At 44.0% G+C, this 17,704-nt stretch overlaps 1 protein-coding gene across 1 annotated transcript; it reads left to right on the plus strand.

Annotated features, from left to right (window-relative positions):
• Nucleotides 1-878: 878 nt before the first annotated feature.
• LOC148593708 (uncharacterized) lies at nucleotides 879-17,362 on the plus strand. The gene is made up of 14 exons (XM_088529807.1): nucleotides 879-1,248; nucleotides 2,026-2,283; nucleotides 3,114-3,288; nucleotides 3,919-4,128; nucleotides 4,991-5,205; nucleotides 6,220-6,533; nucleotides 7,394-7,673; nucleotides 8,621-8,709; nucleotides 10,729-10,875; nucleotides 11,598-11,773; nucleotides 12,624-13,875; nucleotides 15,380-15,477; nucleotides 15,961-16,473; nucleotides 17,047-17,362. Exons 1-14 carry the CDS (start codon nucleotides 879-881, stop codon nucleotides 17,360-17,362), a joined length of 4,413 nt encoding a protein of 1,470 aa, XP_088385933.1.
• The last annotated feature ends 342 nt before the right edge of the window (nucleotides 17,363-17,704 follow it).

Raw genomic sequence — 17,704 nt, forward strand, 5'->3', positions numbered from 1 at the left:
GGGCACATTTGTTAGATGTGCTCTCTCATCTGTCCGAGAAACTCTTCTGCAAGGCCAAGCACTGCTAAGCCTTACTCTGCTAGCTGCTTTTCAGCATGGGGACAGGCTCTCTTCTTTAAATATGCTGTGTCACAAAATGAAATTTTGCACTCCGAGTGACAGTCTTTCCTCCCCACCTTGTGGGAGTGAATACATTCATTTTTGCTGTGTTATATAAATGTAGATATGGATGCATATACAAGTGGGACATCTCAAATTCTGAGCTCCAGGCAGGATTCTGACCTCAAAGGAGAAGTCAGCATGCTTTTGAATGTGGCCTGTGTCTGTCTGTGCGGAAAGTACAGTATTAGTGTTTTGGGTCAATATGTGCTATTATACTTATGTGCTGCAATATTTTATATGAGAATCTCTTCTCCTTCAAAGAAGAGTCTTCAAAGAATGTCCTCTTTCAAATTGGTACCAGAGGCCTGTTTCACACTGCATCTGCGTATACCATCTTACATATCCACCTTTTAGAGGTTTTTCCATTAAAGGGCTTCAGTAAATCTTTCTGAAGCCCTCTAGCGTACCATGAAGATCCTACACATGCTTTGGGCAGATTGAAATGCTTCACTTCCATTCCAAAATCCTCTGACCAAGAAAGTCATCACTGTGCTGAGTGAAAATAAGCAGGGTCCTTGGAGAATGTGCTGCACTAAATGCTATAATATATTCTATGCAGATGAATTAATCACAGAGGAAAGTCCACCATTGGAACAGTGGAGAAGTGCTGGCGTCTGAAGAATGAAGGCGGCGAGCCAGAGAAGACGCAGCCCTGACTGTTCCTGAGATCTTTCCCTGTAGCGCTGCTAGGCAGCATTACTGCAGCCTGCAGCACCATGGATGAAGAGGACAATGAATTTAAAGTAGTGTGGGCAAAAATTGTCGGTAGGGCAAAGAAGAAATCTGAGGATACTGAGGAGAAAGCTGAGGATACTGAGGCAACAAAGAAGGTTCAGAAATGGATAAAGACCACTACAACAGGCAGATCTGTTCCTGGGAGCCAAATCGATCAGTGCTTTCCAGTAGTGAAGGGGAAAGATTTGCCACAAAATTTGGGTTCTAAGGTGCTGACAGGGATGCGTGAAGAAGACGATGATGCTGTGCCCTGCAGTAGTGGTGGGACGTCACAAGAAGACAGGAGAAGCGCTTTCCCTGACAGCCAGCTGCGCACAGTGACCAGTTACTCTACCAAGAGGAATCTGACAGGTGCGTGCACTGAAATCTTTCAGACAGAAAATAGGCTAGTACTGAAAAGACTCAGTTCAGTAGAGCTCTTTAGAAGTCTGGAGGAGGTATGCAGTTCTTCAGTAAGGTGAAACCTAAGTGCTGAGTGATATATGAGGGAGTCATTACCTTTTTTTTTGCGACTTCAGAATGTAAATCATCCCTCAAATCATCAAGAAGCAAGTTTAGATTATATCAAAGTGTTTTTTTCACAGTGTGTTATTGTATTGAATGTTGAATTATGTTGCCATTGACTGTCACCAAGGCCAAAAAAATAAATTAAGAAAGGTTCTGGGTTAATTCATGAAGGATTGGTCTTTCAGTGATGACTAAATATGATGACCAGAAGGCAGTCACCAGTGCATGAAATCCTTAAACTGACAGCTAAGGTCAACCAGGAGAAGGATTATTTTGTACTTGTTCTGCCTGATACCCTTTCGTAATTATCTACTAGTGACTGCACTCAGAAACTGAGCTGGTGAGATCTTTGGTCTGATCTCACAGGTTGCCTCAAAGCAGAGCGGAGATACACTGAGCTGTTAGCCTGCTGCTCGTTACCACCCCTCCTTAGGAACACCTGTTGCTTGGTTCTGAGCCTGAAAGTCCGAAGCATGGATAGGGCTTGAAGATCAGAGTAGAAACATGTTCATTTTTTTTGACTATCTCAGGTTGCTGTTTTGGGAAGCTTCCCAAGAGCTCCCTGGGCAGCTCAGTTACCTGTTTAATTCTGACTGGGAAACTGTGCTTTGTCCCCTTCAGTGAATGCTCCGAGTGACTGTTCCCAGACTACACTATCCTTCCGTCCTTCACAACCAGAGACCTGCTCTTCAGACACCTTGAAGACACCACTGCTGCCTGGGTCGAAGGTGCGGGCAGCAAAGCTGGCGGTGGAGGGAATGCAGCACTTCAAGAGAGTGGCACCTGAGCAGCTAAAACATAGCCTGGGCGATAGCTTGCCAAAGGCTGCAGCTAGCAGGAATTCCTCTGATGAAAGCGAGGAAGAGAACCCGGAAAAAGGTACGTTTCTGCTGTTATTTAGCTCCTATGTGTGCATGGAGAGTGCTGAGGGCTGCTTAGGGTGATTGCATGAGCAGCAGTCTGGATTCCTGGGCTTTGTTCACAGCTGGACAGGTGGCTTGTGTAATGATGAATAAATCGCTCCACATGTCTGAGAACTTGCTTTCTCTATTGATCAATGTGTATTGATCTCTATACTTCTCTCCTAGATCTTTTGTGAGGCTGAAATTTGATTTTATGTTAAGTTCTGGAGAGAGAATTTACTTTCTGGAAACAGGTTGAGATTCTAAGAGCATCAGTAAATCCAGTCGTTCTTCTCAGGGGCAATATTGTGTAGCTCATATAAATATGACCTTAGTTACTCCGTGTCTTCTGTAAATCTCTGAGCACTTACAAAATAGGATGTTCTATGCAGATGAATTGAATCCGTAGCAATTTGAATTCATAGCACTTTTTTTGGTGTTTTGGTGCTTTAAAAGTCAAGGCCCCTTTAAAAGTCAAGGCCCTGCTGGTTCTCTATGGACATGAGAATTTCCTGTGTTTAATATGTAATGTTTAAGACCCCATGTTCTCCCAGAAACTTCATCTAAAACATAACTCTCCTTTTGGTTCTGATACATAATGTGCGATGAACCAATTGCCACCTTCCACTCCTGGGGTAGTGCTCTCCTGTACTGTTTGTGCATTCCCTTGTGAGAAATGAGATGTGAAGATGCAACAGGAAGATTGCAGGGGTTTTTTAAGTTAATAAAATAATCATGACAAATGTAACAGTTTCATGCCTTTCACTACAAGATGTTTAACTCTATCATCTCTCCCTTCTGTGCCAGTTACCCACGATCTTCCATCCACAAAGGACGATGGTGCTTTGGCTTTTGCCCTTCAGCAGAAGATCAAGGAGGAAGTCCCGGAAAGCCTAGAGGAGAAGGGCTTGTTTTTTTGTCAGATCTGCCAGAAGGATCTTTCAGCCATGAACACAACACGATGGGGGCAGCACGTTAATAGGTGAAGCACTAGCATGAAAGGCCAGTGTGGCTTTCAGCAGCAGTGCCTTAGAGAAGATGTAATTGCAGACTAGGTAGCAAAGCTACCCGTTAGTGTCCATTTCAAAATCAGCCCATTTCAACACCATTTATTCAATTAAATAATGATTTCCTAAGAACATTTGGTATGTCAGCTGTTTGCAAATCTGAGCTATTCGCTGAAGGAAAGATGTGATACTGTTTTGCAAGATGAATAAATACATAGACTATGCACTATATACTTTTGTAAAACTATGCACTATATACCTTTGTAAATACTATATATATGCACTATAGACCTTTGCTTTCCACAGGTAATGAGAGTGGAAGGCTAAGGGAAGGATCCTTGTGTTTTCTTTTGTCAGAATGGTGTGGGCTTAAATTGATGCCAGCACTCTATAACAGTTTCCTTAGTGGTAAATATCAAATACTGTTAAAATATTACATACAGCTAGCTCTTTATAAATGAAAAGTCTGTGCTTCTCTGTAAAGAAAGTATTGTAAACAGCTTGCTTAAGTAGTTGGAGTTGCTCAATTACAGCATTTCAGGAGGCAAGGTTCAAAAAGAGCATTTTATTTTATTTTGTTTTGTTTTATTTCCATCATCCTCCAGGTGTCTGGATGAGATGGAGGCAGCAGAGATCTCCTCCTCCAGCAAACCAGCAATCCCTGATTGTCTCGTCTGTGGCAAACATTTCCAAACTTCTGAGAGCCAAACTACTCACTTGAAATGCTGTGCTGTGAAGATGGATGTTCCTCCTAAAATGCTGCTTCAGGCACTGCAGGTGTCTCAGTTTGGAGTTGCCTCTCCTAAGTATCCCAGGTAAGATTTTGGTGAAAATCTTGCTTTCCTTCAAAAGTGATCAGGTGGTGGATGACTATGAGTCAGGAGACAGGAGCAAAATGGGAAGTAAATAATCTTACACTAATTTGTCAGAAATATTTATGCTCTGAGAGGTAATTATGTAATAAAGCTGAATAGCGTGGTTGAGCTTATTAAGCAGAACATGCTATATGAGCATACAGTCTCTTCGGAGTATCCGTGTTTCCAAGGCCTCAGCTTTTCGGCTCGTTGCTGTCCTGGATACATGGGCCTTATCCACAGAGTCAAGGAGGAAACATACAGGATGTTCTGAATTGTGCTGGGTGCAGAGATGTATCTGCTCTTTGGGATTTGAGCAACATGTTCAGAGTATAGCGAGTGGTGCCTGCCTGAAATGTATCCAAAGGACTTTTAAGTCTTATTGTGCTGAGGAAGGGCCATTGCTTGTTTACTGTGGAAGTGTAAGATTGGCAGAACGGTTTTGGTGATGGTGTTCTTGACTTCAACCTGATTTTTACCCTTTGATACAAAGTTTAGGTTTGAGGTAGCAGATGGTTAAGGCCATTCCTGCCCTTGCTAAAAAAAAAAAAAAAAAAAAAAAAAGGCAGTTTGTCAGTGCTGCAGTCTTATTTTGGAAAGGTAAACATAAGATTTTCTCCAAATTGCTGTGAATTCCACGCATGATAAGAAATCCTTTTCTTTCCTCCACAGAAAAAAGTACTGTTGATGCTTTCTTATTATTCTGGATATGGGAATCTCTCTGAGGAAGTGGGGCAGCTGGTCTGAAGTGCTCAGGGTTTCTTGTCTCTGATCCAGTTATGTTAGGTTAACTTGGGCTTTCTGCTGCATTCTTACGTTTCAGCAATCAACCAAACATATCAAAGCGCAAAGAGTTCTCCGGAGATGACTCAAAGGAAATGAAAAAGAGGATCAAAATGGAACCTCAGGATGAAGATCTGCAGGTTGCTATGGCAATGTCACGCTCTCTCTTGGAGCAAGAAAAGCGTGAACAAGCAGCAGTAGCTGCAAATATGAAACCCGTGGCTGCCTTGCCAATCAAATGGAAGCCTGGATCAGGTATGTGTCACCGTGTGTGTCTCAGGCTGTACTATTGGAGGAGTGATGTAACAGCCTGCTCTTCACTACCAACTTTTCTGTTGGGCATAGGGGATGACAAGCACACTTCTGTTTCATTTAAATTGTCCGAGATGGAGTAATGCAAAGTATCCACATACAGATAGCCAAGGGAGGCTGCAGGATGTTTCGCTGAAATCCAGGGAAAAGACCATTGTTATTTTTTTTGCAGTGCATTTTTCTTATTCACTGTCCCATACCCTTGATTATGCAACTTTTTCATCCTTCTCTCCTTGCTCTGCTTTCTTTCTGAGGTATATGTGCATACAACTACACACGTTGAACCTGTGGTTTGCTATTTAAATGCACAAAAATGGTCAGAAAAGAAGCCAGTTGCCCTGGGGGAAGGTTGAGTTCTGCACATAGGAGACACTTTGCTCTTCATGGCTCTCCTCAATCTCTTCCTGCTGATAACCACTGCCAATTATATTGGGAATTAGTAAGTCAAAGGCAGTAAAGAAACAGACCTGAGAAACAGACCTGACAAATGATAGCTGTGCAGGATTCATATGTGCTGTGGTTTGACATGAGTGACCATCACCAAGTGATCAAGACGCACCAAAAGCAGTCCTTCATGGCTTTGGAGTCTTTTTTCTTCTCTCTCTCTCTCTCTTTTTTGAGTGAAGCGCTGCTAACTCGCCAAAAGCACTGTACGCTCACTGTTCAAAGGGTCTGGAAGGTAGCCTGCACATAGGTATCAGTTGCTTTCATAGTGATCTGATTTGACAGCTCAGCCCAGCAGGACCATGTGTGCATGAATAAGTCTTCCCTGAAGGTTTGTTTCTCTGGCAGAAGTAACGGGAGACTTGGGACTTATTGCAGAAATCTTGTGTTCTGCTGTAGTTGCATTTTGATCATTGCCAACTGCAACACTTGAAAAAGCTGGCAGGTTCAGTTCCTCTGCTTATGTGTTCAGCTGTTCATTTATTTGGGTTTCTTTTGCTTTTCTTTTTAAAGAGAAAAGAACACGTAAAAGAGGCCCAACTACTCCTCCACCGTTACTGCTGCGGGATCCAGAGACAGCCCGCAAAAGGACTGAAGAGCGAGCCGCCATGGTGCTTACACAAGAGATGGAATTCCCTTCCACTCCTCGGCTTCCCACCAGTAGGATTTTGGAGGATGGATCTGAGAAAACAGACTGGCTCATGCCATCGCCCAGAAACAAGGACTGCCCTTTATGGAACAGCAATGCTCTAACAGGGCCCTGCGACCCTGAATCATTCTACACTGCTGAACCGACCCCTCCAATCGTACCTTGCATAACTGTGCAGGTGGGATGCTCTTTTCTCCTTCCTCTGGTATTTGTGTGCCACAGTTTACTTGCTCTGTAGCCCTTCTCTTTTCTGCCATTTAAGTGAGTCACCCCATGCTCTGCATGCTCTCTGCTCCTGCACAACTGTCCCCTGGTCTCACACAAGTAGGTTTGGTGATCTTGAACTTTCGCTTCTCCCTTTTGGACAGGAGGCTGAGGCTTGTGTTGCCGTGCTGTTCTTTGGGCTTTTGGAAGACAAAACAAATGGGAGCAGAGCACTGAGTGAGAGGGCTTGAGCCTCTTCATTTTGCCACTAGCTTAGCTATTTTTACAGTAGCCTGACTCTTGTGTTCCTTCTTGATACTTTTCTCTGACTGATTATAATCAGAGCCTTTCTCTTTCTTTACTCATGTTTTGTATCAAGGCAGCAAGGAACAGTGTGGAAAGTTCACACTGAAGATGGATGCTTGTGTGTTACACTGAGGAGGGGGTGGGCACTCCTAGGGTTGTAAACTGAAGCGTTTGCATTTCAGGCTTTCCCCATGTATCCCACTGCCTGAAGCTGCATGCAGGACTGTGATCCAGTTTTAAACCGGGCGGTCTCACTCTGTTATTATCCAGATGTCTTGCCTCTCGTTTTTCTGTAGTTTTATAAATGCTGCCTACAGAAACAGACAGGACCTTTTAGTCTGTCGCCTTATAGCACTATCTTCTTGGAGAGCAAGTATGTATCTGGGGATCGCTCAAAGTATTTTATTAATATTTATTAAGATATTTTGAAAGTATGAACTAGAGATCAATTCAGAGACTGTACTCTGAGCTCTGCAAATACATACAAAATTATTTTATTGATGTCTTTTTTTTCTCTCCTTTGATCAGAATTATAAGTCAGAGACTTCTCTGCCATCAGTGGGATCTGATCAACCAGAAGTATCTCAGCAACTTCAGCCTGATCTCAGTCCTCATTATCCTGCTTCTCCAGAGACTGGGGAAAAAGCTGCTGATGAAGCCGACTCGGGCTCTGAACGGGCTGGACAGATTTCGTCTCAGGGCGAGAAGGTTCATGTTCAGACTCTGCAGCAACTGGTTGAGTTGGCCATGGAAGCACAAACTCAGTGGAGGCTTGAGCTTAACGACGCTCAGGAAGTAGAGCAGCCAAGTAAGTTCTGGCAGCCTCATGAGCCTCCTCTCTGGTGTCATCAGCTATGAGGAGCCACGTTTAGCCATACTGAACTTGGAGAGCAGTGGCAGCAGCCTCAAGATGATATTGTTGATCCAGGGGGTGATATTTGGGGGCATTGTTCTGTAGTAGGCTTTAGGTACAATCAAGTTGACATTTCTGAAATGATTCATAGATCCCAATATTTAAGAAGAGCTCCTCTTAGACAGCAGCTTCTAAATTTTATTTTAAAAATCCTTTAAAGGTGTCAGATGCATTTCTGCCAGCTGGGGGCCCAGACACGGCCAATCGTGAGGCAAAAATATATCCCCAAAATATATGCTCTTTTCTGCCTAGTAGCTTTTGCCGACAGCACTGTCTTACGAGGTTTCACCAGGAGAAGACCTGGTGAAAGAAGAGCGTTAAGAGATGATGTTGTGTTGGTACATGGATACACAGTCCCTGAAGTTGATCTGTACAGGCTGAAAAAAGTCCACCACCTAGAATTCCTTCAAGAGCAGCTCTAACTTCCCTGGTTACAGTGGTGTGCATTGCACAACGGCACATTCCAAGACCAATGGTAGCCTTAAAATTGTCCAACCATTTAGCATAATATATGCACTGTGTGTCTCCTGTTCACTCATCAGTGAAGACTATGGTTGCTAAATCTAATGTCTCTCTGCTTTGTACTTGACTTGGGTAAAATTCCCTCAATTCTCCTATTAAGCTGCAGCAAATGGCTGCTGGTCATATGCCAAGAAAACCAAATGCATCTGATAAAGCCAAGAGGGGGAGGCTGAACCGTTCAGCTCAGAAATGTCAGCCTGGGACAGGAGTCTCTTGGGGAGTTGTCATGGCAAGGAAGAAATGGCAGTTAAGAGTTGCCACTTCATTCTGTCTTACAAGAAGTTTGTACCTGACTTGAGATGTGCCTTTTCTTCTTTGAGGAAAAGAATTGACTTCCAGTGATTCTTCACTAAGTGGCTTTGCCCTTCTACCCATAGAGAAGAGATTTCCGAGAAGCAACGATATAAATGTAAGGACAAATGTTATTTTTCCCCTTTTTTGTATTGTTTATTTGCACTGTATTTTTGTATTGTTTATTTGTTAAAAAAAAAAAGCCTCTCCTATTTGATTAATTTCCAGAAGTATGGAGTATTTCCCATTCATTTTCACAGAAACAGAGATGTTTAAGCATTACAGTCACTCACAGGAATCATCCTAGGCAAAGCTGAAGTCCAAATACGTGATGTTTCATTGATGCCCACAGGCAGGCTTGTGGGTGTTTCAGAGTGTTTGTCCTACTTAATTTAAAATAACAGGTAACATAAAGCAAATTTGTGCATAATTTACACAAAGAGAACCAGGTTAAATATTGAGGCTGTAGTGCATAGAGTATTTGGGGGTAGTTACTAGGGATGTATCTGCTCAGCACTTAGGTAGTACTCTGCTTTGATGCCCAGCCTAGATGACACAGGCCACACTTCCTGGAGACCAGGAGAGACAGAACTGTCTGGGGTTTCATCCAGGCTCATGTACGCACCCATTTTGCATGGTTCTGACCAGAACTTTGTCAATGCCTCTCCTCTTATCTTCCTTTCCAGTCTTTCTTTTGCACAGAGAATGGTGCAGCCAGAATATTTCTGTTCTTACTTAATTTCCCCATTTTCGAGTCATAATTTTAGTGTCAGCAGGAAGGCTGTTCTGGGCTTCCTGCCTGGAAAGCAGTGCCTGCCTTCTCGGGGTACCGTCTTGCAGGTGTCCTACCTGCCAAGAAAAAGAGAGCAAGAAACACCTAACAGGTTTCCAGACTGAGCTTCCTGTCTTGCCCTTGGAGAGCAGTCCATGACGTGCAGAGTCTCCTCTAGCCCACCTGTGAAGCCTGGAAGAAATGGCCCAGCGTGTGCTGCCGTTTCCATGCTAACTGGTATTGGCTCCTTGCAAACACACTGAAGCAAGTAGAGAGGCTGAGTTCCCACTGAACCAACCTAGAAACCTGCTAATAAAATAAAGAGCTCTGCTGTTTCTGGTGGAACTACATCTCATGGAGTTGGATAAAACTTGCCTTTCTTCCAGTCTGCGCTAGGTTCAGAAAGTACAAGGTCAACAATTAGTGTCTCAGGTAAAGCTGCTTTCTACTTACAGTCAGGCAGCCTCCCTCAACCATGGGCTGCAGGTATTTCACGCTTCTCTGAAGCACTGGCCACCTCCAGAAGCAACACTGCTACCTAGGGAGTCTGAGTCTTTAGAAGATTGCCTTGTATGGGTTTGTAGTAGGGGTAGTGCCAGACATTAAACTAGTCACAGATAGCTTGGGCAACCAGCCTTCCCCAAACTTTCAGTAAAGGAGTCTAAAATTATAAGAGTAAATACTTAAAAGTAAATAAATAAAGGAATTTTCAAAGGAGATTTCAGTAACAAGTGCACAAGTTCCTTTGGACTAGATACCTGCATTTCTTTTATTCCGTGTTGCCCCCTTGTTGCAGAGGGTTTCTTCCCAGGTGTCATTGCTAGACCAAAACAGTGAACAAGAGAGGAAAAGCTCATTACCTTGCCCCTGGGTCATCCTCATTCCTCTTGCTCTATGCAATTGTTATGAACTGAGTTCAGTTCCATCAAGGTGGGAATTACAGCTTTCAAAAACATGGTGGAAGACAGCAGAGCAGGAGGCCAACTGCAGGCAGTGGCTCTGCCACATCAGGAAATGATGTGGTAAAGATCCGAGGACGATGATGTGCTGTAATGCAAAAGGCTGTTCCACAAGTAGAGTGGAAGACAGCATGTGACTGCCTCTTCACAGCTGCTAAGCTTTGAAGAGAGGAGAAGGAGGGAAACAAAGCCAGAGATGTGTGTTGGACTAGGTTGCTTACGTCTCTTATGGAAGACCTTGCACTGATAAGGATTCTGTTAGTCCTGAGAAGGCAAAGGCAGCCATACCCACGCTGGGACCCAGAGTACAGCAGTGCTGACAAACTGGGCTGTTGCCTCCTTATCTGCCAGGAAAATGCCTTACAGCTGTAACAACTTCTGTCTTTGTGTCCCTTCTATGTTCTAGTCCTCTTTCAGGATGCTGGCAGAAGATTACAATATCATGGTCAACAACGCCTACTTGAGTGATATCCAGTTTCAAGTGGACTCGGGAGAAATCCTTTATGCCCATATGTTTGTGCTGTATGCACGCTGTCCACGGGCTGTTCAGCTGGTAAGTACTGCTGTTAGACTCTTCTCTTCCCCTCGAGTAAAGCCCCTTTGCAGTAACAGGAGTTTGACCGTCTATTCCAGACTGATCACAACAAATGAGTTAGTGATGCCGTACAGTAAGCACAGAGTATTTGGAGATCCAGTGGCAAGTCACTCTGGACCTGCTGATTATGGAGTAGACAGTATTTACAAGCTGTGCTTGTAACTAACCCAGACAGAGGTCTGTCACTCCCACAGGTGCTACGGAGGTAGCTGCATTGACCTGTGCCTTTGGCAAGGCCAGTGAAGTAATTTCTGTGTTTCCAGAAGCATTTTGGTTCATACAGTTTCCAGCCTGCTCCTGTGCAATTTCCTGCAAAGGCAATGAAAGGTAGTGGGCTGAAGACAGGAACTTGCCTTCTGACAGAGCTGCCACCAAACCATACCAACTTCTTGACAAAGTTTTGTCATTCTTTCTGTAATCAGTAGAATTCGTTTTGTCCTCATGCATGATTACAGCAGTTTCAACTCAAGGTGCTTAGGACCATTAATGAGGGGTCCTTGAAAGCTTCACGGTATCTCTGGTCATTTTAGCTTCCCTCTGAGGCACCAAATCCTGGCCATAGGAACAGACTTTGACACAAAAAAAAAAAAAAAAAATAGTGGCCTGATAGAGAGCAGATACTGCTGGTGTTGTTCCTTTATGAGGAAGTGGACCTTGTTTGCTTTCCTTTTACCGCACAGGTTTACGACGAAGGGATATATGTGAAGGTGAAGGACGATGACGACGAGCAGACGCGCCGGGTGCTGCTGAGCGATGTGACAAAAGAGGCAGTCCTCGCATTCCTGCGATATCTTTACACTGCTTATACTGACATCCCTGCTAGAATCGTGCCCCAGCTGAGGGCTTTGGCTACCAGGTTTGTATCATATGAGTGTGCTTTGGGTCACCTCATGCTTTCAGCCACATGGACTTTAACCTGATACCTTCTGTTGTGGTTTCAGTGGCTTTCACAAAACTCATTTCACTTGAGATGCAAGTACCTCTGCTTCCATCTTAAGTGAAATATGAACACACGAGCATCTTATCCTCATTTTTTCATGAATCTTTCTTCAGGTTACATCTGCTTGAGATTTTCTATTTTTGGTTTATGACTAGAACACTTTTGCCAAGTTTTGTCTCATGATCTTTAATGACAGCTGATGGTGGCAATGGTGATGAGTGTAATTCTCAAAGCATTGCCCTAGTGACACACTTAATCTGAATGAGACTTGCAGAATGTGGATGCAGGGAATGCTAATTTGTTATGTCAGTCATGATCCTAGACATGTGTTAGATAATGAACTTGAAACAGCAGCAGATGAAACACATTCTATCGGATCAAAATCACTTAGTTCTGGAAATGTAGGTGTCCTCCTTTTAAAATAATTCTGAAAAAGACCAGGAAAAAAAATCTGCTCTTTTATGTTGATAGTCAGTTAAACTCATACCTAATCAAGGAGAACTGATTATCCTCTGTAGTGGCAGCGATGCATTGTTTGGAATGGAGGAAATAAGTGTGAAACCTGAGAAGATTATGGTGACACGGAGTGAAAACCTGAAATTGTTATTGACTTTATTAATGTTGAAACTGCATGTCTAATTTGGCACAACAGTTTCACAAATTAAATTTAACTTTCTTTACAAGACTCACTAGATTGATCAGGCAACTATAACATTTTGGAATTTCGAGGGAGATAAACATTAACATTTCTGTTACATTCTTGCAGGTTTGATTTAAGGGAACTTGTGCTCAAGTGTAAGGACTGCGCTGAAGAGAGCCAGGCATCTTCTGGAGTGGATCCAGAAGATGATCTCCTCTCTGCGAGAGACGATGAAGATAATGATAACAGAGCTGAGAACTTCAAAGAGCTCCTGAACTCAGTGTGGGTGGGTGAAGATGAGGAAGAAGAAGCTGTGCTAAACCCTGCATGCCAGAAGGAAGACGACAACGGGGTGGGTGAACAGGAGCCGGAGGAAATATATGAGTTTGCTGCAACTCAAAGAAAAATGGTTCAAGACAAACTGGAGATGAGTGAAGGCACAGATTACAACATCTGTAGTGATACTGAGGTAGCCCAAGGTGCGAACCAGCAGACTAAGAAAAAAGAGGCAAAAAGGTCCGTATCTGCCTTGATAAGCAATGACTTCAAACATCTGAGGGAAGACAATGATGTGGAAACATCCAAATGTGACTTGTCTGAAGAAGACAAAATGCAGAATACAAGTGGATGCAAAAATGTGAATGCCACAAGCATCAATTTTGAGTCTTGTCAGTTTGAACCTCAGATGTGGGTTAGGAGATGGGAAAGTGGGAAAGATTTCAAGTTGTCTCAGGCTTCACATAATATGGGAGGAGACGACCGCTTGGAAGAACAACAATTCACCAACTGTTCACTGCACAATGATACTGATAGGCGTGAAAATTATAAATGCTTATTTTCCAAAAATCAGATAGAATACAGTGAGCCTTCTCCAATGAAAGAAGTTATCAAAGAGTCAGAAAAGGCTGTTAGCGAAAAACATGTTGATGTTAATGATTTGCTTCCTTACTCCAAGTCACAAAAAGACCTCTCTCCACACAGGGATGGTTTTTTTGGCAGTCCTCCTCTCAAATCTTATATGTCTTTTTATCCTGCTGTTGGTTCTTCACTTATGTCTTCAGAATCGGATAGGAAATTTCCCAGAGAAGCAAAAACACCAGAGAGAAATCAAAAACCATTCCTGTCTCCCAAAATAGCTTTCCAGAAAGCCAATGAGCAGGACATTACATCAGGAAATCGGAACATAGAGAGCACAATTTCTCCAGAAGAGCTTTCCTGCACTGATTTCAACAAGCATAAATATGCTTCAGTTTTGTTCAGTTTTGTCATAAAAACTCCAGATGTTGCAGTCCAGAACAGAAAAGAGGCTGATATTATTGTTTCATCTGCTGATGATGAAATGGAGCTAGAACAAGAGAGGAAGTTACCAGAGTCTGGCTCTCCTGAAAGTTTCCTGAAGCCCAGATTCTGGGAAGTTTCGGATAGTGAAGAGGAGGAATTCCCACAGATGCTTTTTTTAACTGAGAAGGTGTCAGCTTCAGCAGATGCCTGTCCGACAGACCTTGCAAAGACTCCCGGTGAGAGCTTGTATCTGTACAGGGTTCACTGAAGTAGGTTAAATTGTTGTCATTTTAGGTGATCATCCTGTTTGTTGTTCACCTGCTATATTGAGAGGGTGTTTTGGCCTTCTCATCCAAAGCAGTCAGGGCCAGGCACAAGAAGGTACAGTCAGCTTCTGATGTGGGGGAGTGCAACTAAATACGTGGGATAGTTGGAGCGTAGCCATTTGTGATCCATTCATGCTGCTGCTTTGACAGTGATCGTATGCATTGTAGAAATGATGAGACATTACCTGGGAGGGGAAAAAAAATCAAACAGCCTTCACTTTGCATGCTAGGGAATGATTATTCCTTGCAGTAATGGGTCTTGTTTTTCATGCATTCATCACTGATGTATGTGCTAACAATTACACGAAGGCATCGGGTAAGCTTTGCTTCCAGTGGTAGAAGTATAGAGGTTGGCTGGAAGTAGGTGCCTCTCCTGCCCACGGGTAGGCTCTCTGCATATTTTCCTGCAAAGCTCTTCTGATTTGCCTTTGCTTTGACTTGCCCTGCCCTTCTGTTTGCTGATTGTAGGCTCTTCCAACAGATTTTTGTGTGTCCAGCACTGGTCCCAACTGGAGGACACAGTGAGCGGTTTCAGGACGCACACAAGACTAAGGGCCAAGCTGCTCTTTGCCACCAGATTGCACTTAGTGGTGTCAGGAGCTGGGCCTTGTCTGCTTGAATGTCTGATGACACAGAGAACACTAGCCTCTGGGGTCATACCCTTCTGGGGTCAGCTGCTTACTAGGACAGTTCCTTCCATCTAAGCTCTAAGAACAGTAATTTATCCCTTAATATTTATTAGATATATTACTAATTATACTATCGTAAGTAATTAGTTTAACAAGCAGGATTTAGAACATGACCTGAGACTGACTGTGCTTCACAGTATCGGGAAATCAGTATCACTAAATCAGTATCTAATTCAGGCCCCCAGAACCTTGACTTGTTCGGTTTCTTCTGCATCAAGTCTCTCCTATGCAATTTTCTTCCTTGGGAAAGAACCACTTCACAGAATTCAGTAAACATATATTTTTAATTACCTTGCAGCAGTTCTATCAAAGCCTCCAATGGGCTTTTTTATTCAGACCTAACATATGGCTCAATTTGTTTTCTGATTTAAAGACACTAAAAAACAAATATCCTAGACCCAAGGAAGACGAAAGTGTTGATCTGTTCAGTATAAAGGTATTTAGTAGAGCAGCTTGCAGACAAGTAGTTCTTCTTAAACAGTTACTATATAACATTAAAATATCTGCCACCAGGAGGGGAAGATATCATCCCTCCTATATCCTTCTGTACTAATTCTGATGACAATTTCATTCTGTTGCAGAACCTGCCTGTCAAGAGAAGGACAAGTCTCCTGAGACTCCTATGACACCAATGCCAGCTTACTCCCTTATGAAGACCCCAGAACTGAAGAGGGAGTTGAGCAGGTTAGCACTGCTTCTACAAGTATATCTAGAAAAAAAAAAGTACAAGTACATCTCTTTATGAGCAGAAAAAATGCATGGAAGTTCCATCTCCATATGAGGAAGAACTTCTTTACTGTTTGGGTGTCACAGCCCTGGAACAGGCTGCCCAGAGAGGTTGTGGAGTCTCCTCCCCTGGAGATCTTCCAAACCCGCCTGGATGTCACCCTGTGCCACATGTTCTAGGTGTCCCTGCTGGAGCAGGGGGGTTGGACTAGATGATTTCGAGAGGTCCCTTCCAACCCCAACCATTCTGTGATTCTGTGAGAAACCTGCTGGTAGGTGGTGTGAAAGGCAGCTACTGTGCTAAAGGGGAAAACTTGATGGTTTTCCAATGTCATGCTCTTCCAGCTGGCCACTGAGCTTCCTGGCCTGGTCACATTGCTGAGCTATAGCAGTGGAAGGCGCAGCATTATCTTAGGCTTAAGTCCTACCTTTCTCTTTCAGATTTGGAGTTCGTCCTTTCCCAAAACGCCAGATGGTGTTAAAGTTGAAGGCCATATTCCAGTATCCTCACCAGGACGTGGATACGGATGTGGATATTGACACAGAGGATGATATCCCATCCTCCCAGCTTCCCCCACAGAGGCCTCCAGCCAAGCGCCGTAGGCAGCTGAAGACTAACGGGCATGCTGGTGGGAAACGTGCCAAAATCTCAGAAACCGTGAGAAAAAAGCAGCAGGTTGTTAAGGCTTCTTCAGCACTCGCTGGGCAGGGTGCTGGGGGCGAGGGTTTGGTCACACCCCCTGCAACAGGCTGTGCAGCAGCTGAGAAAGGAAATGAAAGGATGTATCAGCCCAGAGGAACCAGGGAGCAGAACACACCAACTGTATCTCCAGAGAGGGGCTCTCTGGTAGCTGATAAGGAGGAGCTGATGCTCTCATCATCTCAGGAATCTTCATATTCTCAGGAATCTTCATCCTCGCTGGATGGCAGTGACGTCTCTACTGGTATACAGAGGTAGGGGAACAAAATACTAACGAAGGAGTCTACTGTGCAGCACAGAGATGAGCTGGGAAAATGGGAAATATAAGTGTCAATGCAGAATACAGGGGATCTGTACTGTAGCCAGCTTCCCTGAGCTTTTGTCACTTGAAGTAAGTTCTTCTGTTGTACGTTTCAGTCTAATTGCTAGTGAGCTATTCTGAGAGCACAGAAATGCTCACGGGTGAAACTGCACATGGGCAGAGCTCAAAGCTGGCACTGCAAGGAGCCTCGCAGGGTTGAGTGAGAGCCTGCAAGAGGAGCAGGGAGCGCTGCTCGGTGAGCACTGCGTGTGGTGCTGCACAGAGCAAGTGTGTCAGCAGTAGTGCAGCAGGAGCAAGGAATGCCGGGCAGCACCGGCACAGCTTGATGTGCAGGTTTGCAGAACACGTGGCGTGTTCTGCCTCCCTCCCTTTGGCAATTGCTGGTGTCGGAGATCCTACACAGGGCATTGCAAGGGTTGGCAGCCAGGGACTTGGGCATCTCTGAGTGTGCCCTTGATGACCAGTTGTTTCCTTGATTGTTTTTTGCACTTTTTCTCACTTTTAGTTCTTGTAGCAATATATCCGAAGATGAGGAAGAGGAGCTCCCAGCTTCTCAGACAGCAGCCCAGGAAGCAGATACACTGGACGCAGTGGGAAACTGCATCATTTCAAATTCAGTCCTGTACCACAAGGTCCTCTTTTACGAGCCAATTGAGCTGGCTGCACTGCACCGAGAGCTGAAAGCAAACGGCATGAAGATTTCCAAGGCAAAGCTGATGGATTTTCTAGATGCTTACTGTATCACCTTCACCACGGCTGCAGAGCGGAAGGAGAAGGAAGCCAAAGGCAAGGGGAACGGAAGACAGAGGAAACGCTACTGAATGGAGCCTCTCTCCCATTTCCAGCGGCAGCTGCAAAGATCCCTCCTGTTGGTGCACTCCCCTGCTTCTTCTCCTCTTTATCTTTGCTTTCCATTTTTTCCTAATAAGTTTTAGTTCCCTAATAAGATCTTTTTTCCTGAATCTTCAGACTCTCCAAGTAGTTATTTATTCAGTATTTGAGCGGCCCTACTGATTGCTACGCAGGGGACATTGTGGAAATAAGAGGCCTTTGCTGTCCTTGGTTAATTTGGTGGTCTCTGGTAAAACTCCTCAATCTGTGTGCAGCTGTTCTTCTAAACTATTTCTCATGGCTTTGCAGTGTCCTCTAACACCAGCAATTGT

This window comes from Tinamus guttatus, unplaced genomic scaffold (assembly GCF_059628265.1).
Source record: "Tinamus guttatus ecotype Peru unplaced genomic scaffold, ASM5962826v1 Tinamus_guttatus_pri_ptg000348l, whole genome shotgun sequence".
Lineage (NCBI taxonomy): Eukaryota > Metazoa > Chordata > Aves > Tinamiformes > Tinamidae > Tinamus > Tinamus guttatus.